General features: G+C 55.9%; 2 protein-coding genes across 6 annotated transcripts in view; one reads left to right on the top strand and one right to left on the bottom strand.

The window, feature by feature from the left end:
- TBL1X (transducin beta like 1 X-linked) overlaps positions 1-23,745 on the top strand; it is a 211,974-nt gene extending 188,229 nt beyond the window's left edge. For all 3 annotated transcript variants that reach the window (XM_072815348.1, XM_072815347.1, XM_072815349.1), the window contains 12 exons: positions 40-298; positions 2,721-2,853; positions 3,343-3,484; positions 4,227-4,290; positions 4,399-4,496; positions 8,097-8,157; positions 12,786-12,907; positions 14,479-14,553; positions 14,958-15,085; positions 16,906-17,071; positions 19,294-19,395; positions 20,317-23,745. In XM_072815348.1, the coding sequence (XP_072671449.1) occupies positions 40-298; positions 2,721-2,853; positions 3,343-3,484; positions 4,227-4,290; positions 4,399-4,496; positions 8,097-8,157; positions 12,786-12,907; positions 14,479-14,553; positions 14,958-15,085; positions 16,906-17,071; positions 19,294-19,395; positions 20,317-20,343 (1,377 nt within the window). In that variant the 3' untranslated portion in view covers positions 20,344-23,745. The remainder of the gene's footprint in view (positions 1-39; positions 299-2,720; positions 2,854-3,342; positions 3,485-4,226; positions 4,291-4,398; positions 4,497-8,096; positions 8,158-12,785; positions 12,908-14,478; positions 14,554-14,957; positions 15,086-16,905; positions 17,072-19,293; positions 19,396-20,316) is intronic.
- The window catches only part of GPR143 (G protein-coupled receptor 143), a 52,025-nt gene continuing 42,370 nt past the window's right edge, over positions 18,190-27,844 (bottom strand). The window contains exons 9-10 of one of the 3 annotated variants that reach the window (XR_012026082.1): positions 24,768-25,423; positions 18,190-24,082 (exon numbers count right to left, since the gene is read on the bottom strand). Coding sequence is in view for 2 of the 3 variants with exons in the window: in XM_072815351.1 (XP_072671452.1) it covers positions 25,329-25,423 (95 nt within the window). In the remaining variant the exon portion in view is untranslated. Of the gene's footprint in view, positions 25,424-25,825; positions 25,933-27,844 lie in introns of those variants that run through there. The other 2 variants (XM_072815351.1, XM_072815352.1) reach the window with 2 other exon arrangements.

Raw genomic sequence — 27,844 nt, 5'->3', positions numbered from 1 at the left:
GCCAACGGGGCTGACAGCGGCCCCCGGCTCTCTCCCCAGGATGGCACGGTGTTTGACGGCCGCCCCATAGAGTCCCTGTCCCTGATCGACGCTGTGATGCCCGACGTGGTGCAGACACGGCAGCAGGCCTTCCGGGAGAAGCTCGCGCAGCAGCAGCAGGCCAGTGCGGCGGCAGCGGCGGCAGCGGCGGCGGCGGCGACAGCGGCCCCGGCGGCCCCGGCGGCTGTTGCCCAGCAGCACCCACCAAAGAACGGGGAGGCCGCGGTGAACGGGGAGGAGAACGGAGCACACGCGATAAGTACGTGCGGGGCTCGGGGGTGGCGAGCTTCCGGCGCCTCCTGTCCGGGCTGCGGGGGGTGGAGAGCTCCCCGAGCATCGCCCGCCGTCCCTGTCCGGGCTCTGCTGGTGGGCACGGTGGGCGTGGAGAGCCTCGCGCACCTTGCATCGAGACCCTGGGCAGGGCGGCCTTTCCGCGCCTACACGTCCTGCTAGGCAGAGAACTCCTCTAACAGCCAGATGTACGTGTGATTCTTGTCCGATGGCAGAGGGTTTCGTTGGCGGAGGCCCCTGGTCCCTCGCACGGCCTTCTGTGCCGAGCCGGTGGGGCCGGCACCCGGGGTAACCGGCAAGCTCAGGGTTAGGGTGACGGCCCCGGGCCCCAGACGGCAGGCATGGCCTGACGCGGTCTTCTCAAAATGCTGGGCTCTCCATCTCTGGCAGGTGATTGCCCTGAAGGACGAGGCCGATCAGAGAACCCAAATTTCTACCCAGAGAACCTGGCTCCACTCTGACAAGTGGCTTATAAACTCCAAGACTGTGTCAGGGTCTGAGCTCAAAGCATGCTCGTGTATACATGTATCATGCGTGGTGTGCATGCGCGTGTGTGCGCAGGGCTTGCTGGCATGTGGCTCGCTGGCCAGCTTCTCAGATGAGGCTGCAGCTTGCAGCCAAGCCCTGTGGCAGGTTGTCACCCCACGGGCACAGGGTGACAAACTCTCTTCAGCTTGAGGATCAGATCCAACAGCAAATGGAAAATCCACATGGTCTGTGATGCAGATTCCATAGAGGAGGGTGACTTGCAGGCCGAGAGTCTAGCTTATGCACGAAAGACTTCTCACCTGGAGCCTCCATAGTCACTGTTGATAACATCCCAAGTGATGGGGCGGGAAAACCAGAAGAAAATCTGTGGCTTGTGCCAGAGTCGGTTTGTCAGCTGTCCACCCACCAAGGTGGGATACAAACCTCAAGTTCTCAAAAATGAAGCAGGAAGAAACTAAGTGTCATTGTTTTCTTAGTCTTCCATCACAGAAACGAATTTGTAATTGGTGAGCTTCAAGAAACCTGTATGTTTGCTGGGATGGAAATTTTGCGGACTTTTAAATTGAACGGATTTCTTTTAAATCTTAGGACAATCTAATGGGGGAGAGGAGAAAATCTTAATGGGTGCGACCGACGCCTGAGTGGCTCAGTCAGTTTGGTGTCCGACTCTTGATCTCAGTTCAGGTTTTGATCTCTGTTGTGAGTTCAAGCCCTGTGTTGGGGTCAATGCTGGGCACAGAGACTACTTAAAAAGAAAAAAAAAGAGAGAAAGAGAAAGAAAAAGAAAAAATCTAATGCGACATAGCTGCATAGAGACACTTAACACGCCTTAAAGCACACTGGCCACTCACACAGCCTTCATTTCATGGGTACCTGTGGGTTACCTGTCACATCGCAGGGAGCACACCCGAGGGCTCATTCCTCCCTCCTCCCTGGCACGTCATTCTGTGGCTTCTCCTTTTACTTTGTTTCTGGTGCCATCTACAGCTTGTGATCATCTTGCTGCAATTTGGGTTGAGGCCAGACTATGGTATCTGAAGTGATATTTCATTCTGACCTTCAAGAATCTTTTCTCTCCTGCCACTTGGGAAAAAAAAGCAGCCACCTTCCAGGATGGTTCTTTTAAGGGTGGCATTTAGCGTGGCTTGTCTCCACTGTCACCAAGCCTACTCAGGAATTCAGGACCCAGATCACATGATTCATCAAGGACGTGCTTATTCTGTTAGAAACCTGGCAGTTCTACTTGGCTTAAGAAGTCTGCTGCAAAGGTGCCTCCAACAACATAGCCCCTGTGTCCCAAGAATATAAGGATGTTTGCAGTGTTGCAGGGTGGGTGCTCTGAAAAAGTGATGGCTCTCCTGGTGGGAACTTCACGATAAAATGTCCCATCCTGTCTGGAGAATAGCAGCCTTTGGGCTCCAGCTCGCTCTCATCATCCCTCCCCAAACTCATTGTGGTGGTTGCGAGACCTTAGCCTGGTCCTAGTTATGAAGAATATATAACTCTTGGGACGCCTGGGTGGCTCTGTCGGTTAAGCAACTACCTTTGGCTCAGGTCATGATCCTGGAGTCCTGGGATCAAGGCCCACATTAAGCTCCCTGCTCGGTGCGGAGCCTGCTTCTCCCTCTCCCTCTGTCTGCTGCTGTGCACTAGTCTCTCTCTTTCTCTCTCTCTGACAAATAAAACCTTTTAACTGTTTATTTTTCTATCAAATTTGGATGCTATTAAAATAAATTGTGTATTTACTAAATTACACAAAAGCTAAGATATAGTTTTGATCATCAGAAGTGATATTGCCTAGTGTATATAAAGAGGATGTCTCTAGTATTCAAGTTCCCTAAGAATGCATTTTATATATATATACTGGTAAGCCACATGTCTTTTCCTGTTTCCTATAACAGATAATCATTCAAAACCAATGGAAATAGATGGGGACGTTGAGATTCCACCCAACAAAGCCACAGTCCTTCGGGGCCATGAGTCTGAGGTGTTCATTTGTGCCTGGAACCCTGTCAGTGATCTCCTAGCTTCAGGGTAAGGATGCCAGGCCGGGGGTGCCGCAGGGTCTGGGGGACCTGAGATGCTCACTCCTTTCTGGAATCGCGCCTCATGGAACACGTGCTCTCCTCTCATCTGTGTGCAGTCCAAGACCTTGGGCTGTCCGTCTGCCCTCCTTCCCAGGTTGTAAGGAAGTCCTCACTCCACCCTGTTCCCACTAGGGCGGGAAGCAATCTGAAGTCACTGAGGGGCACCTGGCTGGCTCAGTCCGTAGAGCACAAGACTCTTGATCTCAAGGTTGTGAGATCGAGCCCCAGGTTGGGTGTGGAGCCTATGTAGAAAACGTAAACCAATAAAATTACATTATTAAGAACAACAAAAGTGGTGAAGAGAAAAACATGGTGAACGGGATTAGGAAGACACAGGGCCACGGGCCAGAGATGCCCCATGTAGGCAGCCCGAAAGTCTGATGGGCTGTTTGCTCTTGAACCGGAAGCTGAGTGCTTGTGCATTTTCATTCCACAGATCCGGAGACTCGACAGCAAGGATATGGAACCTTAATGAAAACAGCAACGGGGGCTCCACCCAGCTCGTGTTGAGGCACTGTATACGAGAAGGGGGGCATGATGTCCCGAGTAATAAAGACGTGACCTCCCTGGACTGGAATGTAAGCATGTGCCACCCCCCAGACGCTGTAGCACCCAGGGGCCCCCCAGCGCACGGCAGGGCTCTGTGGGGGTGGGTGAGCAAACCTGGGGTGGCGGGTGGTCCTGATTGTGAGCCCCCCAGCCCGGGGCCGGTCTCACAGGCGCTCTCCGTTTCTGTGGGCTTCTGACAAGGCCGCGTTGGATGTTCAGCTAGGCGTTCAGGGTGTTCAGGGGCCCTCGGTTTCCCTCAGTGAGCCGGATGAGCCTGGTGGTTTCATGGGGCGTTGAGGGTGCTGTTCTGCGGGCAACACGTGCCGTGCAGCCGGGCCAGGGGATACCCCAGGCTGTTCGGGCAGTGGGCGCTACAGACATTGACAGGTGGGGGGCCCACATTTGTCTGCAATGTCTTTACACTTTCCCTGCAGCACAGACTCTTCTGTGTGTGCAGACACGTGTTGACAAGCTTCCTTAAGCCTCTCAAAGTCTCACTCTAACTGTTCGGGTTGCGGTGTGGTTACTTGTGTCACGGGGCGAGCGGTCGCGGGTGTTCCCTGGTCCCTGGTGTGTCGTTAGAACGCCCCACGTTGTCGGCTGAGAGCCGTGTGGCCTGAAGCAGCCACGTGGGCTCGACGAGTCTCCTCCCTGGGAGCCGGTCACTGGTGGGAGGAGAACATTCTGGCCCCGGGATAAGGTGAGAGGCCTGCGCTTCCGCGGCACCACCCGCCCTGAGCACTTTGTGGTGCGTGTTTCCCTGCCCCGCAGAGCGACGGGACGCTGCTGGCTACTGGTTCCTATGACGGCTTTGCAAGAATATGGACGGAAGACGGTAAGGCCTCGCCGGGCACTGTGGGGCGGGCGAGCGTGGCCTTGGGATGTGGCCGTCGGGGGCAGAAGGCTCTGTATCACACCTCTTTGTGGCTTCTCTCCGTAACAGGCAACCTGGCCAGCACGTTAGGACAGCACAAAGGCCCCATCTTCGCCTTGAAGTGGAACAAAAAGGGGAATTACATTTTGAGCGCCGGTGTAGACAAAGTGAGTATTAGCTTAAAGTAGGTCCCCCCTGCAAAAAAAAAAAAAAAATGTCCCTTTGATCTGTAGATGCTTATTTATTTTTAATCTCTGGATATCATCCCACTTTGCTTTTGTTTTTAAGTCTGAGACTTTCTGTTTCTCCTTAGTGCAGCCAAAAAGCCAAAAAGCTTCTTTAGGTTTTGTTTTTGTGGTTTTGCTCTCACTGTTCATTTATGACACGTACTCTCTCCATATATCATGCACTTGCACAGACCTTTGTGCAGAGCTTCCCTCTCCCCCCTTTTTTGAGTTACGTCATTCAGTGATGGGAAGAGGAACTCCCCAAATTGCATGTGTCCGATGCTTGAAGGAGCAAAGCGCTGTGAGGTGCGGCGGACAGAAGCCTTTCGCCCACGGAGCAGTTTGGAAACACAAGCCAGGCTCTGTTTCCCCAGTTCGATGAACTGTCAGCTGCCGCCACCGTGGGCCATAGGCTTCTCCTTTAGCGGGAGCAAAGCGGACCTGCACACGAGGGGGCAGGCCCCGGTGGCCCACGGAGCACCCTCAGAGTAGACTTTGTGCTCGGACACGGCCGCCAGGGCCCAGTGGCTGGGAGCAGCAAGTGCATCTAGAAGCCGTGAGCGGGCAGGGAGTCAGGGGGTGTAGGCATCATTCTGGCTCTGACTTCGGGCCACTCTCTCTGGGTTTGTTTCCTCAACTGCCAAGCGCCAGGCAGCATGACCCCAGAGAACGTGCAGTGAACGGTTATGTCATTCCTACAACTCAGCAAGAATTTGAAGTCCTTGCTTTGGAAAAGAAGTATTATTAAGAAATGAAGCAGAAGGGAAACAAAAGCATGCCCTCCCACTAGTTGGTGTTTCTACAACCACAGACTGGGTCTGAGTACTGTACTGTTTGGTTTCCAAAGGGCTTCTTTACTTTTTCTCTCTTTTTTTTCTTAAGATTTTCTTTATTCATGAGAGACACGGCGGGGGCGGGGGAGGCAGAGATACACGCAGAGGGAGAAGCAGGCTCCCTGCAGGGAGCCCGATGTGGGACTCGATCCCGGGTCCCCAGGATCACCCCCTGAGCCAAAGGCAGGCGCTCAACCACTGAGCCACCCAGGCACCTCTGGGCTTTACATTTTCACACTGACATCAGGATAATTTGCAAACCTGGTTCAGTTACTGGTTTGTATCCATCCAAGTTCTAAGATGAGTGTAAAGTAGTAGCGGTGACCTGTAAACATGGTCACGGTCTTGGTCTCAAATACCTACTATCTGGCCAGTGGCAGAAAATGTGTGCTGACCTCCGTACCAGAGTGTAACCCAGTAGGTCAGTGAAGAGTTCAGTCTTTCTCTCTCTCTCTCTCTGTCTCTCACCTGTAAGCTTTCCTTTCAAACCCGGCGGCCTAGTGTCTAATGTTGGTCATCCATCCTGCTGACTGGATTATTAAAATGACGATCGCTAACCCTTACCGAGCACTTGACTTTATGTGTTGGCCTGTTCACTGCTCCCAAGAGAGGAGGTGGGCACTGCTGCTGGTGGCCCCGCTCCCCAGACCCAGCTCTCACTTGCCTAGGGACACACTGGTCCAGGGGGCAGGCCCTGGATTGCGCTTTGACCTCCACACCCCTTCTGAAAAGTTCTTTGCAACCTCACCTGCCTCCTGCCCAGGGGCTCTTTCATAGATTTCATTTCTGATTTTCAACCTTACGCTCAGTTGTGACTCTACCAGGTGATGAGCTGTACGGCCAGTGAAAATGCACATTTGGAATCCGATTAGTCTTGGCGTCCTACGCTCTCTGCCATTGTTAATCAACCGTGGCATGAATAATGGTCGTGTTCTCAAAAGTGATACCGGGGAGAAAGGTCATTGACAGCGATGCTGGTGTTCGCCTTCCCTGCATGCGTAACCTGAAAGTGGTGGCAGGAGGATAGAGCACATCCTTAAAAGCTTTCGTGCAATTAATTTTTAGTTTTGTCTCTTGTATATTTAACTGAGATGTCAGTTAAGTGATATGATTACTCATGTAGCATGGGACACTGTATCAGGGAAAAGTACTGGGAGTTTATGTATTTTCTGCAGTGCTACATTTATTTGAGTGGCTATGTTAAGAAAAGAGTGACCCGGTGGCACAGCGGTTTAGTGCCGCCTACAGCCTGGGGTGTGATCCTGGAGAGCCGGGATAGAGTCCCATGTCGGGTTCCTTGCATGGAGCCTGCTTCTCCCTCCGCCTGTGTCTCTGCACGCCCTCCCCCCACATAAATAAATAAGTAAGTAAGTAAATAATAGATTAATTAATTAATTTAAACAAAAAAGAAAAGAGTGACACTCCACCAAACAAAGACAGTTGGCCTAGAGGCACCTGGCTGGCTCAGTCAGTGGAGCATGCGACTCTTGATCTCGGGGTTGTGAGTTCGAGCCCTACGTTGGGTGTAGAGATTACTTAAAAGTAAAATCTTAAAACAAAACAAAAGTTCATCTGTCTGTGCTGGTCCCAGACTCAGAGACCCAAGTTTCAAAGATACTTGGTGCTCTGAAAATTTCTTCTGCAGTTAATGCAAAATATAAGCAGTTTTCTTAAAGCAAAATCTTAAATGCTTTGGACAGGGAGGTGGAAAAGTTTCAATTAAGGTGAAAGTTCCAGTTGATTAGGACTTAATTCCCGTGGCGTTCATCGAGCTGCCTCCGCTTGCTTCCCTGAGTGTCTTCCTGATATTAGTAAGTTCCTAAGGATTCAGGACTTACTTTGCCAGTTCTCCGCCAAGGTGGAGAGAATTTTGTCCTCCCTATTTGTAGACTCGTGAATTGGTGCCTGACCCCAGTGTAACACACTGCTCTGCTGTGTGCAGTGGTCGCGATTCAGGGGGTGATGGTCGGGGAGGTGTCAGAAAAGCCAGTTTCTATAGCTCTTCATTTGGGAAAGTGCCAGAAAGGTGTATCGGGGTGCTTCACTGCAGGTTTTTCAGCAGGTCTCCATGGTGGGGGTGAGGGAGAGGCCTGACCCCCCAGTCGGGGCAGTTATCCAAGGATCAGGAGCAGCTGCTGTGTCCTGGGCAATAGCCATCGGCGCACATGTAGCTGCTGAGCTCCGCAAACATAGCCATCCGGACCGTTAAGCATAAAACATGCTGGGTTCCAAAAATCTAGACAAAGACGGAATGCCAGATATCTCGTTAATGTTTACAGATCGATAATGTTGAAACACTATTTTGGCCACAGTGGAGTGAAATAAAATATATTATTAAAATTTAGTTTACCGATTTCTTTTTAAGATTTTATTTATTTGAGAAAAAGAGAGAGCATGAGCAGGGGGAGGGGCAGAGGGAGAGCAGGGAGCCCGATGTGGGACTCGATCCTAAGACCCCGAGACCACAACCTGAGCCGAAACCAAGAGTCAGGTGCTCAACCGAGCCCCAGACGTGCCCACCCCCCATTTTTCTTAACGTAGTTACAAGAAAATTAATAATGACCTTGGTGGCTCACATTCTGTCTCTTCAGTGTTGGTGTTGAAGGAAGGGGGCTGGTTCACGGTCTTTTTCTTGTACGTTAAATTTTTCTAGAGAAATCTTCCCGTGAAGAGTCACTAACTTTTTCTTTCTGTTTGCGGAGCACAGACCACAATAATTTGGGATGCCCACACAGGAGAAGCCAAACAACAGTTTCCGTTTCATTCCGGTGAGTTGCTGATTTTTCTTTTTTTCTAATTCAAAACCAGTAATTCCTAGTCCCAGGAGACGTCCCCTGAAGTAACGTGGGAGCTGGCTGGAAGGCGCGCACGCCGCGGCCCCCGAGCTCTCCCGGTCGCAGGTACAGACGCCGCGGGCCGCGCAGGACTGGCAGGTCCCCGGCGAAGCGACCCCGAGCCGGCGCTGGCGTCTCCTGTGCCCGACGGGGAGGCTGCGTGGGCTTCCCCGCGGCCACACCGTTGCCCAGCTCCCCCGGGGGCCCCCGGGACGCCACGGAGAGCTGGCCTCGGGGTGACCTCCGGGGTGACCTCCGGGGTCCCAAAGGCCCTCCCTCGGCGGAACACTCGGGCTGCGGCGGAGCCCCCAGGCCCCGAGCCGGCGACACGCTGGCAGGGGACTGTGGGCGCCGGGCCCGGGGAGGCAGACGGTCCGCGCAGGCCCCGTGGGCTCCGGCAGGCGCAGACGCCGGCCCTGTCAGCCGGGGAGCGTGGGGCCGCGGGCCCGTGGAGCTCCATGTTCCCGCTGCGACGTGCAGCCACGGCTCTGGCCCTCGGCCTGCGCCTCTGTCGCTTGGTCAGGCCACGCCACGCGGGGCAGCCCGCGGTCTGGAGATGCCGCGCTGCACCTGCTGCTTCATGCCCGTGGCGCCGCGTGGGGCCTCCTAACGTGGGCCCGGGTGACCCCCCCCCCCCCGGGCTGTTGGAGACTCCTGGCTGCACGGGGCCGACGCCCCTCCCTCCCTCGGCAGGACGCGCGTGTCCGACTGTGGCGTCGGCGAGTTCTGGCGGGCGGTGGCGGTGGTGACGCGCTGCAGCCCCGCGCTGGCCCCAGGACCTCGCGCCGCTGCCCGTCTCTGGGCCCACGGAGGGGCTGCACGTGGGGGACCTGGGCCTCCGGGGAGCCGAACGGTCCACGAGGCAGGACTGTGCTCAGATGTGTGGACCCAGGCTCCCGTCACTCCACGGTACCTCAAGGGCAAGAGGACCCCGCTGTCGCAGTTACCCTGCTGCTTCGGAGCCGGAGCCCGTGTCTCCCGTGGCTGTCCTCCTGGCTTGGGCGCCCCACCGGCACGCCTGTGGGGTGCCCGTGACTTTCGTCGTTACCGTTGCCTTCGTCGGACACCACTGATGACGTGGACGGTGCTGAACGTGTTCCAGAATGTGTGTTCTCACCGGGAAGGAGCGGGGCTCCGGACGCAGGCGGCTCGGGGTTCCAGCCTGTGTGGCGTGCGGCGGCGGAGGCCGTGTGCGTCACGCGCGAGTTCCCGTTAGGCGACTACCCGTTCCCGTCGTGGCAGCACTACCACGGCCCGGTTCCAGGACGTTTCCACCACCCCGGAGGGAAATCCCTTCTCCGTTAAGAGGCCGGTCTTCTTCCCTCGGCCTCTGGCCCTCCGGCCTCCGTGGATCTGCGTGTGTTGCCATCTGCTGGCCACTCGCGCTCCAGGCTGCGTATCGAAGCCAGTAGCCAGTGGGACTGTCCTTCCTGGTGGCTTTCCAGTGCGTTGGCATAAATGCCAGCAGCGTCCCGACCTTTGTTGTCACGGAGGAGACAGTAACAGGTTCAGAGCCCTAGGCCATCAAGCGTGCTCACCTCTGTGATTGGAGGGAATTCTGAAACCCAGCTCTGGGTTCTACTTTTCGGAGAACAATGTGCCCAAGATAAACATCAGTGAGGGTCCCCAGACACTTTCAAGAACTGATTTATGGGGCACCTGGGTGGCTCCGTCAGTTAGGTGTCTGACTCTTGGTTTTGACTCAGGTCTTCATCTCAGGGTTGTGAGGTCGAGTCCTGCATCAGGCTCTGCGTTCAGTGTGGAGTTGGCTTGTGCATTCTCTCTATCCGCCTGCCCCTCCCCCCCCATTATAATCTTTTTTAAAAAGATTTTATTTATTTATTTATTTATGAGAGACAGAGAAGCAGAGACACAGGCAAAGGGAGAAGCAGGCAGGAGCCTAATGCAGGACTTGATCTCAGGACCCTGGGATCATGACCTGAGCTGAAGGCAGATGCTCAACCACTGAGCTACCCAGGCATCCCAATTATAATAAATCTTTAAAAAAAATCATTCAAAAAAATAAAAATAAATCATTTATGAAGCTTTTGAGCAGAATGTAGTATTTCCCAAAGCATTTCTAACACTTTATGGAAGGGCTTTCCATCGCACCGGCCCGAGAAGACCACAGACCATGTGTTTTTTATGTACTGAGAGACCTTCTCACCTGTAATTTTGCTGCCTGCAAGGTAGACCCAAACCCCATTGCTGGTTCACTATGTTCCAGGTGTTATTTCCTCTTTTCTTTTCTTTTTTTTTCTCTTTAATGTTAAGCAGAGTGCTAGAGACGATTCAGGATGGAAAGATGAAAGAAAAGAAAATGTGCTCTTTTTCAGGGTAAAACAAAGATAGAGTGTTTCATTTATTTATTTTAGATTTTTCTTTATTTATTCATGAGAAACACTGAGAGAAAGGAGACACAGGCAGAGGGAGAAGAAGCTCCCTGCGGGGAGCCCGATGCGGGACTCGATCCCAGGACCCCGGGATCACGCCCTGAGCCAGAGGCATAGATGCTCAACCCCTGAGCCACCCAGGCACCCCGAAGATAGAATTTTTAAGGAGGACCCTTCCGTAGCATTCAGAGACTCCTCATTTGATGGGCTGATCTGAGAACTTGCTTTGCCTTCGTAGGCTTCCCCGTGAACGCTGGTAGGGCCACCGTCCGTGACCATCAGCAGGAAGCACGAGCTCAGAGCCTAACCATGCGATACCACTCAGCAGTAACAAGGACACATTATCAATAAATTATAGGTGACACATAACAGCTTGATAGATTTCTACTGAGTGAAATGAGCCAGTCTCCAAAGGTCACCTGCTGTATGATTCCATTTATATATAACATCCTTGAGATGGTGAATGTTTAGAATCGGAGAACCCATGGGTGGACCGGAGTTTAGGGGTGGTGCCGGGAGGGCTTGGTGTGACTATGAAGTGACATGAGGCAACTCTCGGACGATGGGATGGTTCTGGACCGTGACTGGGCAGGTGGTGGCACAGAGCTGCCCGTGTCATAAATGGCATAGCCCCCCACCCCAATGCTGTACCAATGTCAGCCTTCGGGTCCTGCTATTGGACTGTGGGGCCACAAAAGGCAACCATTGGGGGAGCCTGGAGGAGCAGTAATCTCTCAAAATTAAGCTTAAAAAAAGAAAAAGCAAAGCCCGGCTGCGCCTGGAGTGGCACCGATTATTGAGGCTCACGGGCCCACATGTGGGCAGGGGGTGCACGCAGGCCCCCAGAATAGCTATACCTCGTTACCTGTCGCTTAGCTACACTGTGTGATGGTGAGATCCCACGGAGCAGGGCCCTGGGGGTCCTGGTGGCAGGGGCCACTCACAGTGGGGCCAGCCGCCCAAGTACAGATGGCAGAGGTTAATTTTTACAACAGTTGCTAGGCCCCGATCGGCCTGCCAGATTGTCCCGTTTCCAAGCATATGACCTGCATGTCCTGACTGCAGCGGGTGTGGCCAGGATCCAGGACGTGGCTGGTGCGGCGTTGTCAGCAAGCAGCCGGGGGCTTCGCTCTGGCTCGTGGGGTCGCCGCCTGCCTTCTGCGTGCACGTGGAGGCGTGCCGGGAAGCGTGGGGCTTCCGAGAGCGCCAGCGCTCGCCCTGCACCGCCGCCCCCCACGGCGCCCGCTCGGGCTGCGCCGAGCACTCCCTGCCTTGGAGGACAGGCGCGTGGGGAGGGCTGAAGAAGGCAAGGGCCGGTGTGACCATTAGCCCTCCTGAGCCATCCGGATTCTTCTCCCAGTCCAGCCCGGACTTGTCGTGGAGACAGACACGAGACGGGGTCACGTACGGATGTGTTGATGAAACCTGCACGATCACAGGCTGGCAGGGACCCACCTCCTGGTCCTGGAAGCGAGGACGTGTCCGAGCAGGGAGGCTGGTGGTGTGGCGGGACGTCGGGGGGAGGGGGCGCTGCGGGCAGGGAAGCCCCTTCACCATGCCCCAAACCCTCCACAGAGCTCTCACGGCCACCCCGCCCTGGGCCGGCCCAGGGGGCAGTGAGGGTGTGCGTGACGCGTGCCGAGCCCCGGGCCCAGTCTGTCCCCACGGGGATAAGTACCGTCCAGTTGCCGGGATGGTTAAGGTGCTGCAGGAAGATTTTTCTTTTTTTTTTTTTTTTTAAACAAGGTGTCTGTGCTCGCTTCGGCAGCACATATACTAAACAAGGTGTCTTGAACACAGGCCATGAGACCTTTTTCATTTCCTTTTCTGTCCTCCCCATCTAAAACAAACCAGCCCGCCACAGTGACACTTCTGGAAGCAGCAAGGTGCACGAGGTGGCAGGCAGCGCGAGTTGTCACCCGGCCTCTCTCACCGTGTCGGGGGAGCGGGGACTCGCGGGCCGGGGGCACGCCAGCCCCCGCGGGGTCCCTCGTTCCCCGCGTGGAAGCTGAGGTTGTAAGGGCAGTGAGGATGAGGCTGCCTCCGCCCTGGGACCACTTGTGTCGGGTTTCTAGATAAGGCTTCTCGACGATGCTCGTCGTCGTTTGAAGTCAGCCGAGCTCCGTGCCCGTAGTAACCGCGGTGTGCCCCGTCTTCCCTGCCCGGCAGCCCCCGCTCTCGATGTCGACTGGCAAAACAACACTACCTTCGCCTCCTGTAGCACGGACATGTGCATTCACGTCTGCAGACTCGGCTGTGACCGCCCTGTCAAAACCTTCCAAGGACACACAGTACGTATGAGTGCGGAGCTGGGGCCCCGGGCCCCGACGAGGTGCTCGGGGCATCTCGGTGGTGGGTGAGCCGGGTGCAGGCAGTCGTGGCGGGTTGCGGAAGCAGGGAGCGAAAGGGCCTTGTGGGGCAGGTGTTCGCTGCACCCTTGGGGAGTCCCCATGTGTCCAGCTGGGGCCACCCCAGCTCCGCGCTCCTGGGCCCTAGGAGGCGTGCCCCTGGGTCGTCCTCTGCGAGCCCTCAGCCCCCCTGGCTGCCCCGCGCTGCTCAGCCTGGCCCTGGGCACCCAGTTCTCCGGGCTCCTGGGCCCAATGTCCTGCACCCCCTCATCTCTAGGCGAACCCCCAGGCCTCCCGTAGCTCGCCCCAAGCCTGCTCCTGGGCCACCTGGGCCTCCTTCCTCTCCTTTCTTCCAGCCTGCACTCTGTCAATACTGCGTGGAACACAGGGGTGGCCTTGTCACCTTCTCCACTTCACAGTGTCCAAAACTCTGTGTCCTTAACCAGTAGCAGGAACGTAAAATTCATCATCCAAACCGGAGCACTTAGGAGTGGGAAATTAATTGGGGAATTAGTTGTGAGTGTGGAAGGAGCTCATCATTAGGCACGTGTGGGACCCTCGGGGGCAAATGGGCTGTAGCGAAGCTGCTGGAAAGCCACGAGAGCCACGGCCTCGCCCCCACATTCCTCCCCGCTCGCCAAGCCCAGCGTCCCGTCCGCCACCTGCACACGTAGGCGCGGTGAGCTCCTTTCCAAACGCACGTCCCTTGGGGTGCGTTGGCCCTCCCCACCCAGGACCAGCGTCAGGGTCACCCAGTCCCCAGAACGGGGCGGGGGGGGGCTGTTTGCAGCCTCATTCCTGTCTGCCCCCCAGCGCTCCCTGCGCCTGCACTGCAGCATTTTTTTGGCCGGCCACGTGCTCTGGATTTCGGGCCCCTCGCCCCCCTCGAGGTGTATTGCCCACCGTTGCACTTGTACTTCGGTGTTGATGTGTGTGTGTCCTTGTGCCTCTGGATCCCGGCCTCAACCGGGATTAAACCCTCTTGCACATCAGAGGTCTTAAATCTTTGCCTTGTCCCCCACCTGCTCCCACCTCTCCCACCTGCACCCACCTGCACCCCTCCCCCCCCCCCCCCCCCCCCCCCCCGCGTGAAAGGGGATGCTCCTACCTATGCATTCAGACAGGAAGTAGCCATCGTGTGAAAAGTATGCGGGAGAACGACGTTCAAAGGCAGTTTTTAAATGACCGCGGTCTTCTGGTTTTGCACTGCCCTTATTAATTAATTAATTCTACGTAAATTCCCTGGACTCCCTTCCTAGTAGGGATTTCTCTTTTCTCAGGGAAGCGTGGCTGAGGGTGCTGGTCCCATACGGGGTATGGCCGGGTATGGCCATGCGCTTACGCAGACGTGGGGGGCAGGGTAGGAGAAAGGGAGACAGGAGGCAAGTGCGGGCGGTCGGATCAGCTGCCGGCAGGCGGGCGCTTCGTGGCACCCGCGGGGCACGGCTGCCCCCTGCTGGAAGGCTGCGGTTCTGCTCACCAGCCTTTCTCTTAAACCCGTTGCTCTCTTTCAGAATGAGGTCAATGCCATCAAATGGGATCCTTCTGGAATGCTGCTAGCATCCTGCTCTGATGACATGACATTAAAGGTAAAGCCGTCTGAAAGGATGGGCGGTCTCGTCCTGGCCAGCCCCGTCCTCGTGCAGAGCTTGCATTCACTGCTCCTCTGCTGAGGATTTTGTTCCTGGCACTCTGCCTGCGCCTGGGCTTTTCCTTTTCCCCGTTACTAACGAGATGTCGCTGGCATGCAGTTAACTCCTGTCTGTTGAGGCCCCTGCTGAGACTCCCTTCCCCGTGGCCTTCTGCACAGGTGCAGCCCCTAGCATGTTGCCCGGCTCTCTGTCTGGGCTTTTTCTGGCCAGCGACCTGCTGACCGGGCAGCTGCACTCCCCGCTGGGCGGCAAGCTGCCCAAGAGCTCCCGAATGAGTGATGCGAACCATTCTTGGCTGGACAAACGGCATTTGCTCACATTGTTCCTGTTATGTTCTCCAGATCTGGAGTATGAAGCAGGACACGTGTGTCCATGACCTTCAGGCTCACAGCAAAGAGATATACACCATAAAGTGGAGTCCTACCGGGCCAGCCACCAGCAACCCCAATTCCAACATCATGCTAGCAAGGTAAAGGGCAGACGGCCCACAGCCCGGGCCCGGTTCCTAAGAGCAGCCTTGCTCGCTGTGTGGCCGCGCTAGCCGGGCGGCCAGCAAGAGTTACTCGTAACCAAGGAGAACAGGACATTCTGCTAGGTTGTGTTGCAAACCTTCCAAACTAGACGCAATGATTAGCTCACTTTGAAAGCGCACACAAGACTATAGGGTGAGGCCTACGTAGAGGTAAGAATTGTTTTGACCATGAGGTGGGTAGGAAGCACTGGTTCTGTGTCCAGGCTTTGAGCACTTGGCTTTCGTGAAGGTTTCTGTTAAGACCGAGAAAGGAAACGGAGTTCGGATTGGACGCTGGGCGTGGTTACTTGGTTCAACTTGGACCAGCAGGTGGGAGAGAATGCTGAGCGAGGACCCCCCAGCTCTAGGCACACCTGACCCAGCCACTTACATAGTGAACCCCCTGTGACAGCAGCATCGAGAGGAATGGAATGGCCAGTCAGGCCAGAACTGGGGTGTCCCAGTGCTCAAGGGACCCCATTCAGGACGTGACGTCCTACTACTCTAGGTATCGTGCTTTAAAAGGAACATTCAGAAAACGAGCTGAGGAGATTCTTAGACTGAGTGCCGGGTAACTGGGGGTCTGGAAGCCACAGGCAGAAGCAAACGCGGGTGTGTGTGCTTTGCCTGGAAAAGAGGAGACTCGAGAGGGATGTTTCGTTACCAGAAACAGCCGTGCGCTACTTCTTGCCGTTTGAGAGAGCGCGGAAATATGGGCACGAGGCACCCTTTTGTAAACCGAGAGGAACCTCTTGGTTTGTGCATCGTTGCGGTGGGGTGGGCAGCCTCGCCCTGCAGTAAGGACTCGACCCAGGGCCATCTCTTAGAAAGTACCGGAAGGGATTCCTACGTCGACTGAGGGGCTAAAACCAGAAGAACACAAAGGCAAAAATTCTCTTTTATTTCAAGGAATTGTCCTAAAGCCCACTTAAATTACTGCACTAAAGAACACAGTACAGGGATCCCTGGGTGGCGCAGCGGTTTGGCCTGCCTTTGGCCCAGGGCGCGATCCTGGAGACCCGGGATCGAGTCCCACGTCGGGCTCCCGGTGCATGGAGCCTGCTTCTCCCTCTGCCTATGTCTCTGCCTCTCTCTCTCTCTGTGTGACTATCATAAATAAATAAATAAATTAAAAAAAAAAAAAAAAAAAAGAACACAGTACAGTTGGTTGTGATGGCCTGGACGGTGTGTCTGTGTTACACGGTACCCGTTATGAGCGTGAATTATCCTTGCGGGCAGCAGGTATAAAGGGAATGTACCTGTTGAGAGACAGAGGACAGCTGTACTTTTAAATTTGAAAATAACTCCCGTTTGCAGCTCTCCACAGTGCGATCGCGTATCTGGACGTGATCGTATTTTAATTCCTGTCGGATTGAGTCGTATTCGCTCAGTTTGCTGTTTTTCCAAATTCCTGGGACCATTTTAGTTGCTGACAGTAGATGTTATCTTTTAAATTGCGGGAGCCCTTTAGAAAATGTAGTAAATCTCCTATGAACGTGTTTATCATTCACAGCAGTAGGACATGCAGGGAGACATTAATGCGGATATCAGCTTGTTTCCCTACTAACAGCACCCGAAGGAAGGAAGGAAAGGATTTGTTTGAGAGCTGGGGCCTTGTTTCAAGGTGTCTGAGTCACATTTTGGAAAAGGCGTGCCCATTTATTGTCTCTCGAAACGTAAAAGCTTGGAAAGAAAACCTCATGATACGTGTTCCGCGTCTCAGGGAAATAGAAACCAGCGTGTTTCCTGTGCTGACCTTCTGTCTCCTGTCCTCCTAGTGCTTCGTTTGATTCTACGGTTCGACTGTGGGATGTGGAGCGGGGCGTCTGCATCCACACGCTCACCAAACACCAGGAACCTGTCTACAGCGTAGCTTTTAGCCCCGACGGGAAGTATTTGGCCAGTGGCTCCTTTGACAAGTGTGTGCATATCTGGAATACTCAGGTAATGCCCCGGATTCCTGTGACCGAATCCTTTGCGAAAGTAACCCCCGCGGTGTTTAGGGTGCGCCAGGCTAGGAGCGGCGGCGGCTGCAGAATCTGTGCTCGGGGATGAGTCGCCTCAGTCGGAGCCTTGCAGCCAACCCTGCCTCCCCGGGCAGGCCCCAGGCTCGTGCTGCCTGCTCTGTGCTCCGTACAGGCTGAGGGTCTCCCCCACAGGGGACACCCCATCTTCTACTTGTCCTGAGTTCCTGGCATCCAACTTTCTACCTGCCTCATCCTTGTTGTGCGCATATGCACCTCCAGAGCTTTCCGGGAGCGCCAGCTGAGTGGGCTGCGGCCAGCCCTGGCCTCCTCTGCACCCCACCTACACCTGTAGCTCCACGGAGCAAATCAAGGAGTGCAAAGGGGCGTTGGGTTGCTGTGCTCATGACATGCACCGATGGAGTGAAAATATTGTGCTTGGGTAGCAAAGGCTGTGTCAGTAATGGATTGTCCTGTGGTCAGAACGAAAAGGAGACCATATTTGATTAAAGGTAGCCACCGTGGGGACCTCTGGCCATACCTGAGGACCACAGAAATCTGAATATAAAGAGTAGAAAAGAAGGGCGGGTAGGAGTCCTTGAAAACAGCCAGTGACCCGTTTTGTTTGATCTCAGGATGGCTCCGATGGCTTCCGTGCCCCCCTTTTATTCTGACCTACCTTCTCCATTCCCTTTAGCCCAGTTGATGTTCGGGTGGGTTCGCGTGCCCAAGTCCATGTCCCCCTTGTGGCAGGGTGGGTGGCGGATGAGCCGCGTTAGCTGGTGTAGGGGTGCAGGAATCACCGCGACCTCAGGCTTCCCGGGGCTGCCTCCCATAAACCACACGCTCTCGCGGAAGGAGACACGATGGTGGGCCCTGCGTGGGGCCAGCCTGACGCCGGCTGAGCCTCCGGCCCTACTGGGCCTCCTGGAAAACACATCCCAGGAACAGCATGCCACGGTCTATTCATGAAACACTGGCTAGAAGCCACGATGGATGGATTTGTAAAATGACAGCGCGATCGTCAGGTGCCGTCTACCGCCAAAGTCGTCAAATCCCATCCCCCCCCTTGTATAAATCACAAAACTCCTTGAGACATTTTAATTTTTTTTAAAGATTTTATTTTTTTCAATGTTTTGTTTTGTTTTTGAGAGAGAGAGGGAGCGAGAGAGCCTCCTAGTGGGGAATGGCAGAGGGAGAGGGAGAAGCTGACTCCTCCCTGAGCAGGGACCCTGACGGGGGGCCGATCCCAGGACCCCAAGATCATGACCTGAGCCCAAGGCAGATGCTTAACTGACTGAGCCACCCAGGCACCCCTGTTTATTTTTTCTTTTTTAAAAAAGGTTTTATTGGGCAGCTCGGGTGGCTCAGCGGTTTAGCACCGCCTTCAGCGCAGGGCGTGATCCTGGAGACCCGGGATCGAGTCCTGAGTCAGGCTCCCTGCGTGGAGCCTGCTTCTCCCCCTGCTTGTGTCCCTGCCTCTCTCTCTCTCTCTCTCTCTTTGTGTCTCTCATGAATAAATAAAATCTTTAAAAAAAAAAGTTTTATTTTCTTAATTGAGAGAAAGCAAGAGACAGAGCATGAGCTGAGGGGAGAGAGAGGGGGAGAAGCAGGCTCCCCACCGGGCAGGAATCTTGATCCCCACACTGGGATCATGACCTGAGCCAAAGGGAGACGCCCAACCACTGAGCCACCCGGGCGCCCCTATCTATTTATTAATTTTTTGAATAAAACCTCCACCCAACGTGCAGCTTGAACCTACGACCCCATGACCGGGAGTCCCATTCTCTACCGCGGAGCCAGTCAGGTGCCCCCTCTTTGAGACACCTTAAAGCTCACTCTAAACCTCAGGGACGTGAGTACCCTCGCTAAATCTAGAAAAGATGCCTGACAGCACTGCAATGTCCCTCGCCCTGTGCCACCTGCAGGCCCAGCTGCCCTAGCATGCCCAGCGCCCGTCAGCGGCAACCCAAGGGAGGCCCGACCTCCTCCGCCACGGCCGGGCCCACGCGGTGGGGTGCCCGGGGTGGGAAGTCTGAGAGGCACGTATCTGCAGCCGCCAGATAGTTTTCCGAAAACTTTTAATTTGGGTCTGACCATGTCCGAGAGCACGTGCCCGCGCTAGGTACTGGATGACGAGTGCCCGCTGTGCCACATGCCCCTTCGCGTCCTAAGTGACGGCTGCTTTGCTTTGCTTTGCAGAGTGGAAGTCTCGTGCACAGCTACCGAGGCACCGGCGGGATCTTCGAGGTGTGCTGGAACGCCCGAGGCGACAAAGTGGGCGCCAGTGCGTCCGACGGCTCTGTAAGCAGCAGCTCTGGCCTGCGGGGTTGTGGAGGGGCGAGGGCAGAGAGGGGGCAGGCCCGGCGCTTGATGCCAGGAGCGCTCGCAGGCCGCGTGGCAGCCCTGGTCTCCGAGGGCCTTGCTCACCGAGGTATGGGTCGAACGTGTCCGGGGGCCAAGGAGACGTCTCGGCTGGAGCCCATTGGGCTGGCACCATCCGAGACATCCTGGCCTGCATTTTCTTGAGCACGATGATTCTGCCCCGGTGAGGACGCTGGGCAGCGTCTGGAGGCCCTCGCGGCTGTCACTGCTTTGGTGGGGTGGGGCGCTCCTGGCGCGTGGCGGGCAGGGGTGCTGCTGAGCCTCCTGCGATGCACAGGACGGCCCCCACGGCAGGGAAGTACCCGGCCCTGCGTGTCACTGGTGCCGAAGCTGAGAAACTTGTTCCTGTCGTAGTTCTGTGGCTGCGCTCCGTGCCTGGGCCCTGTGGTGGTAAAGGCACGGCCTTCCATTCCATGGGTCCCACGGGTCCCATTCTGGCCCCATGAGATGTCTAGCCTTTTGATTCCTTCCTGCCCTTGAGCTTGCCATGAGCTCCGGGGCTGGGGGGGCGGCAGTGGACTGGCTTCCGAGCATCAGCGTGGGCCCCGGATGTTCCCATGTGCTCAGGCTTGGGCGGTCTCCTGTCCCGTCGTAAGCGTCCACCCCATCTGTTCCTAGCGTTGCCCTTTCTTTCTCATCCATGGTGTCTGCCTGTGGTTGGTGGGTCGGTCAGATGCTCAGACGCCAGCCTCTCGTTAGAGCTTCTCTGAACCTTCGTGACTGTGTGCCAATAAAACTTTATTGACAAAGCATGGCCGATGGGCCAGATTTGGTCCAGAGGCTTTAAAGGCAACTGGGTGCTGTCTGTGAAGATAACAGGTACTTCCTCTTTCCTTCCAGGTGTGTGTTTTAGATCTTCGAAAGTAAACACAAAATATTATAGAAAAGAATTCTAATGGACCAGCAGTGAATGTGTGGGGTTGCAGCGCGCGTCAGACACAGTTCTATCCGCTCCAAAACTGTACGAACTTGACTTGCATTAGAGTGTACTTGGAAACGAACTCATCCCTGGCCACAGGAGTCTCTATTTTTTCGTAACTTTCATCAAGAAGTTTAAGAAACATACAGTCCTATCAAAGGGGGAAAGAATGGTTCCCACCCAGAACATTCAGCCTGGGAAGCACGAAGCCACCAGCTAAACGGTGCACGGTTTGGTTTCCATCCAGAACAGGCTCTGATGGCAGAGAGGAGAAAACAAGAAGGAAAAGGAAAACAGGAAGGAAGAAAAAAAAAAAAAAAAGCTGTGCCAAAAAAAAAAAAAAAAAAAGGAAAAACAAGAAAAATGCTGTGATAAACCAAAAGGGGGGAGGGGACTCTCCTCCACGTGGCGGGTTTGTTTTTTCCCTAACAATTTGGACACTACAGTTGTTCTCACAAAGGATGTTCAGAGACCAGTTTGTACCGATGAAATGCGCAACTTTGTAATCCCAACACTTTCTATTTTCTAGAATCTCCTTTGTCCGGTGGTTTTTCTATTGGCTGGAATCCTGTCGTCTCGGGGCCTTCAGTCTGAGATGGAAAGTGTTTCTGGTTTGTTGCTTCCTTCCCGTTGTCTGCCCCGTGCACCTTCCTCCTCCGCTCCGTGTGGTCTTGGTTCGCAGTCCACCCTCAGTAGATGCAGCCTCATGGACACCATGACAGACTCTGTGACGGACAGCTTCCCCCCCCCCCGGCTCCCCCTCCCCCATCGCCCCTCGCTCACTCTCTCTCTCCCTTTCTCATACTTGCTTTGGATCTTAGGTCTCAAGGGCACTTTCGGCGCGTAATAAGTGCTTTATGTAAGAAGGCAGGACAGGGGGACTTTTTACAGGAGAAAAAAAAAATACTTATAAGAGAGAGAGCCCGGAGTATTTTTGGAAAAAAAAAATATTTTTATGTTAAAACAATTTTAAAATCCTAAAAATGGCCATCAGACATAGAGAGCTTTGTGTGATTCATATTTTAAACAAATTTTAGGAAGACACAGGCAGGGTCTGAGGTAGCATTTCCCTTCAGCTTCATGAAAATGGTTGGAACTCTGGGTGGAAAGGCTGGTCCTGTGGCTCGGTCGCGGGCATGTTCCGCAGCCAGAGAGCAAAATCCCAGCGCTCTGTGGTTCGAAGAAGAGCACTGCGTCGGTCAGGGTTGTGTTCACCCTCGTAGCCGCGGGAGAGCAGCGAAGAACAGTGCCCTCTGACCCCCAGGAGCGTTCCCCAGACCAAACGGTATTGAAGAAGCCATCACAGCCGCCCTCTGGGCTCGATGTCCCCGCGACATCCCGGTCACGGCGCCATAAATAACCGCTGGTCACTCACCCAGAGCAGGGTGGCCGGTCCTTGCAAAGCTGACGTGAAAGCCTCCAGGATCCCACCTGGTCTGACAGGGACAAGAAGGAATGGGGAAGCAAGATTTTCAATCCCGAGGGTGAATTTCCTAGGTAGACGTCACTAATAATTTCTGCTGTCTTCATAATTTCTTTCTCTCACAGGAGACTAGGAGAAAGAGTCTTTTTTTTTTTTTTAAATAATGAATCTTTTTACTGTTTTTAAAAAATTAAACATGGCTTTGTGTCGCTAGAGGAGTTTCCTTTCATTGGACCAGGTGACCTTTGTACTCTGGTTGTCATAACCCGACACTGACCTGTTGTGTTAATCAGCAGTGGGGAAGGACGGCTAGGTAAGTCCTCTTGCCTCCTCTGTTTTCCAGCGGCCGAGGACGGGAGGATGACGTTGGCCTGGCCCGGGGGCGGGGTCTGGCGGTGGGCAGGCTTCAGCCGGGTGTGTGTGCCAGCGACGAGACCGGAGGTGATCGAGAGGGTGGCATCTATCCATGCAGCCAAAACCCAACTGGCAGGCAGGGCAAGGGCTTCCCAAGAACTCGGACTAGGCCGCCACCAGGTACAAGAACCAGAGTGCGTTCATCCCTCTCAGACCAGTTGGCCTCCACTTGGATATCTTGAGTCATTCCTGCCCGCTCGGATATGGGGAAGACCAAAACGTGCTCTGTGTACGACATGGGTATTTTGTTCAGGCTCTGTCGCCTCGACGTTTGGCCCAGAGGTCAGAGCTCCACGGCGTCCCCATTCCCATCTTTGGAAGGCAGCAGATGATAATTCACTCACTGCCTGCCCCAAGAAATCAGTAGGTTTGGGATGCAGTTTATTGGGGGTCCAGACTGACCCCGCCTTGATCCCTTTGACCACAAAGTAAAAATGTCATCGCTACAGAGCAGAAGTTGAGGGGTGGCCATGGTCAGGACATGACTCATGTTTGACCAGCCGAACACCGTTGGGTGGCCGTGGCGGGACATCCTCTAAGGGGGGCTCACTGGATGATCTTCACGTGCAGGTCAGGAGTCAGGGTCTCGCAGGCTTTAGCCTCTAGACAAGTCTGAATCACTTGGGAATGGCCAGGCGGGGGCTGAGGGCTGAGGGCTGAGGGCTTGAGCCCTGCACAGCCATCGGCGAGGAGGGACCCGCCGTGAGCGTGTGGGCAGCGCCCCGGGGATCCATCCCCATCCTCGGCCCGATGGCAGCGAGGTGTGGCGCCTCCGGCCTTGGCCCTGCTGCCCGCCAGCTGACAGACGCCCCTCTCCTCGAGGGATGGCCCACGTGCGAAGTCCGTGCTCGCCGTGGTTGACAGCGCTTCAGGATTGTGGGTAGAAGCCGAAGTCTTAGCGACCAAACTTCACCTTGATTCCGGAAGCAGAGTAACACAACCAGCCTTCCCGGAATCTTCCATCGGGTTTCGAGTGACCAAGAGCATGTCCCGCACACACACTTGGCCAAGGGATGCCGCCCCCTGGGAGACCGAAAGGCCAGACGTTTCAGGGTTCAACCCTCTGACCCCACACGACACCTAGGACTTGACGTTCGTTTTGTCTTTCTAAAACTAGATCACGGAGCCAAGTGAAGTGCACTTTGTCAAATGTAAGGGTCTGCGTTGTTCCTTGTTATTTTTAACCTTCTGTTCCACTTTTTTTTTTTTTTTTAAATCGTGTTTCTTGTCAAATGCAGAAATGTTCCTTCCGCCACTCACTGAAGTTTTGAATTCTGGCTTCTGCAGTTTTTATTGTCTGTGTCAGACGTACAGCCAGACGTCCTCTGTCTGCATTTTCTAGATTCTGTTCCGTGCACATCGACCCCCGTTCTGTTCTCTTCCACCCCCACTCACCCTCACGCTCTCTGAGAAAAAGAATCACCTTGTGTGTCGTAGCTCATTTGTTTCAAGAGAGAATCAACAGATCATACTCAGTGTCTTGAATAAATCGCTCTATTTTGATATTAGAGAACTTGGTGGCTGTGCTTTCTTGGTCTCGCTCGGCTGAGCTTGGGCCCTCGTGGACGTGGCGAGCGAAGGCCATCCGAGTGCCCGTTCCCGGGATGGCTCCGCTGCAACGGGCAGGGGCGCAGGCAGCCCCCGGGTTACCTTACGGGCTGTTCCACCCACTCCTCCTCCAGGACTTCAGGCGGGCTGTGGCCGGGGTGGGGGGCGGGGGCTGTGCCCTGCACGAGGAGCTGCGCGTGGCCGGAGACCCCGACGGAACTGGGCCACGTGCCGGCAGGGCCTTTTGGGGCCTTTGCTCACTTGGTGGGTGTCCCCCAGGGTGTGTCCCGCGCATCGCGTGCCTGTGAGGAGGACAGGGGCGCTGGGGGCACGGGGTGCCGGGCACCTTGGTGCAGGCGGCCGACCAGGGACCCAGCTGTGCAGACTCCAGCTGCGTGTTTTAGGCCCCGCCGGGCTGGGCGGCACGTCCCCCCACTTCAGGAGTCGGGGTGAAGCACAGCACAGCCTGGGGCACAGGGGGCCTGCAAGGGGTAGGTGCCCGGCTTCGGTGGGGTTCAGGCTTCCAGTCACTCCACACCGCGCCTGCTGGCATGGAAGCTTCTGGGCACCATGTGCAGGCGGTGCCTCCTGTGCACGCAAGCCTGGCCTCACGCGGGGGTGCAGGTGGGAGCAGTTGGGGTGTGCAGGCCCTTGGCAGGGTGCACCCCGGGGCCAAGCGGGCCGGGTCTGGCTCCGTCCGTCGGAGCCCACGGGGCCAGGCCTGCACGGACGCGGGTTCCCCGGAGCCAGACGGGGACGGGGTGGGCACCCCCTTCTGACGGGAGCTCTCGTTTCCCTTCAGGCAGACGGGGCCGTGTGCGGCCAGTCCCCTGGGCGCCAGCTTCCAACCCTGACCTGGGAGACGGTGCGGCCACAGGGGTCGGGGACACGGGGATGACGTGGGGCTGCCTCCGTGCCCTGAGCCGCGGGGACGGCCCCACGCCCGGCCCCAGGCCTGCAAGCAAGCAACTCTCCAAGGGTACAAACCTGGAAGCTTCCTGGGCGGCTCTCTGGAGCCCACGGGACACCCCGACGCGCAGGCAGGTGTCACGCGGCAGTCTCCGCGGCGTCCTGAGAAAAGCGTCTTGCTTCTCTACGCACCTGCCTGCGGGGCTTGCACGTGCAAGGCGCCTGCTAATATTCTTGCTGATAAATAAAAAAATTCTGCGTGTATATAGACCTAATGCCACGGACAGCGGGATTCCAAGCTGAGCAGTGGCCTCGGTCCGGTGCCAAGGACCCCTGAGAGCAGCCCTGCCTGACAGCACGGGGACACACGGTGGCCGGTGAGCGGCCGGGCCCCCTGCCCCTCCAGGTGTCGCGCCGGGGCCCCCGCCCGTGGGGCCGGGAGCTGGGCCGCAGCTGTCCCACTGCACCCAGCGGCGGGAGCCGCGACCCGCGTGTACAGGCCGGGCGGGGGCCGCGGGCGGCTGAGCGTGTGCAGGAGCAGCCGAGTGCGGCGTGGAAGGTGCTCCTGTCCCCGCGGCAGCGCGACCTCCGGCCACAGGTGTCCCCCGGGGGCGACGGCGTCCGGACCCGCCGCGACCCTCACAGGCCTCCCCGGGGCTCAGGAACAGGGCCAACCTCGTTTCTGTCGCGGGACTCGCTGGTGACATGGATTTCAACTGTGCTGGCATCGGAACCTGCGGAGGGAAACAGCAAGCCTGTGCCCGTGTCGCCGTCCCCAGGCTCCCTCCCTGCTCCCCGGCCCCTGGTCCTCCGCAGAGGCCCCTGTGAGCTCCGGGCCCCGGGCTGTCACCGTGCAGGACACCAGCTCGCGGGGCCCAAGGTGACCGCGGGACAGTGGCCGCGCCGACGGCAACAGGGTCGCCGGGCCCCACACACGGAGGGGACCCGGGAGGGGGCGCAAGCGCTGGGCGCGGTCACGGTCCCCACAGCCAGATCCCGGGAGAATCCGGAGAAGGCCTTGTGCAGGGCTGGGGCCAGGCGGGGGGGGGGGGGGGGGGGGGCGGTGCTGCCCTTCCAGAGACCAGGCGCCAGCGGGGAGGACTTCTGGAAGACACTTCTGAAACCACAGTGCCGCTGGAGGAGCTGCTGGCACTTCAAAAAGAGTTGCTTTCCACAGGGTCACCCACTGTTGATGAGGACGTCCTGCGCTCATGGGAACTCGTGTGTGTGACTTCTGAAGACCCTGGGGGGATGTCACATGGCGGCCTGTGGTCAAGGCCTGGGCTTGAGACGCTCCCGCGTGACCTCACACTCGAGGGCATGCTCTGGATCCAGCGGCTTTGTAAGAGCTCCTGGTTCTTTCATCCTCCCCCTGGGGCTGGCGGGGAAAACCCATGTGTACCCCAACAGCTTTCTCAGATGCCAGTGCTGCTGGAGCCCAGCCACCTGAGCCCAGCCCTGCCCGCGCGGACCTCACTGGGCACTTGCAGCCGAGGGCCTGTCGGCACGCCTGGGTTCCCACGGCTTGCTCTCCCGGTCCCAAGGGTCTCCACAGAGACAATGTGCCTGCTGAGCAAGGCTCTGAGGATCATCCAACGAGGCCGTTGGGGAATTTGCACTAATGCTCTGCTGGAGCCAAGTGTGAATACCTGACAAGTGTCCATGCACGATACACAGACACCAGCAAACTCACGGTGCCCAAGGGCCAGCCCCCTTCGAGGGGCTCTCTTCCAGGAGGCCGCAAGCCCTCACAGGTTCTTGGGAACTTCCTGGCCCCGTGCAGATCTGAGATTTAGAAGGGCGCACTGGATGTCTCTTGCTCCCTCCCTCGGCTGTTGTTCCTGGATTCCTTGAAAGCCACGAAGCCCTAGATCACAGAGCCCCGTCTCATGGCATCATGAGCCATGGAGAACATGTGGCACCCGGGCCCAGGTCTCCTTCTAGGTGTGGAGTTTGACCTAGGGGGTGCAACCAGAGCTGGAGCCCCGCCGTGTGTTCTCTTCCACATTTCCCGGGCGACTAGCCTCCATGTGGCCACCTAGTGCTGCACTCAGGGGGGCTAGTGACACAACAGGGACCCGGGGCTGAGATAAGGACTGTGGGCGTGATGGGGAACCGTGGACGAGAGAGCCGTGGGAACACAAGGGGATATAGGAGAGAACGGAACTGCGGGAAAGGGGGGAATTCTGGAGAGAATGGGGAGCTGGGGGAGAGCAATGCAGCTTGGGGAGAGCTGGGGGGGTGACGGAGAGAACTGGGGGGGGAACAGCATTGTGGGGAAGAGACGTGCAGCAGACGGGCAACTGTCAGAAGGCATCACGTGGAGGACAGAGTACTCGAGGAGAAAGAAGTTTAGGAAAGACAGGAGATGGACGAATACTGCATTGTAGAAGCACACAGATTTGTGAGGGGCAGTGAGGAACCCAGAATCGTGGGAGGAAGTGGGAAGTTGTGGGGAACAAGTGTGAGAGAACTAGGCTACAGGCAGGGTGGGAAGCTGTGGGAGAGACAAGGCACAGGAGGACAAAAGGGACACGAAGGACTGGGAGAGCAGGAATCGTGCAAGAGACAGGAGATGGTGGGTGAGACCAGGGATTATGGAAAAGGAGGGAGAACTGTGGGACAGAAATGCAATTATGTGGGCAAAGGGATGGTAGAGGAGATGGGGGAATCGTGGAAACCTGAAAAGATCGTGACGGAGAAAGAGGTATTAGGGAGAGCAAGAGAAACTGAGAGAGAGATGTAGTATTACGGAGAGACGGGGAATGGTGGGAAAGCACCTGGGGCGGGGGGATGAAGAGTTCTGGGATAGACAGGCAGTATTTTTTTTCTTTTGTCTACTGACATTTAAGTTTTTATTTAAATTCCAGTTAGTTAACACACAGTGTAATAGCAGTTTCAGGTGTGCAACCTAGTGATTCAACGCTTCCACACAACAGCTGGTGCTCGTCAGCACAAGCACAAGTGTCGTCCTTCATCCCCATCGCTTAGTTAACCCCTCCCCCCTCCCCCCCGCCCCCCTGGTAGCCAACAGTTTGTTCTCTATGGTGAAGAATCTATGTCTGGATCTCTCTCTCTCTCTCTCTCTCTCTTTTGCTTTTTACCTTTGCTCATTTGCTTTGTTTCTTAAATTCCACATGTGAGCAAAATCATAT

Source organism: Canis lupus, chromosome X, assembly GCF_048164855.1.
Source record: "Canis lupus baileyi chromosome X, mCanLup2.hap1, whole genome shotgun sequence".
Taxonomy (NCBI): domain Eukaryota; kingdom Metazoa; phylum Chordata; class Mammalia; order Carnivora; family Canidae; genus Canis; species Canis lupus.
Note: the sequence above shows the minus strand (reverse complement) of the source record. Positions and strands in the feature narration are given on the sequence as shown.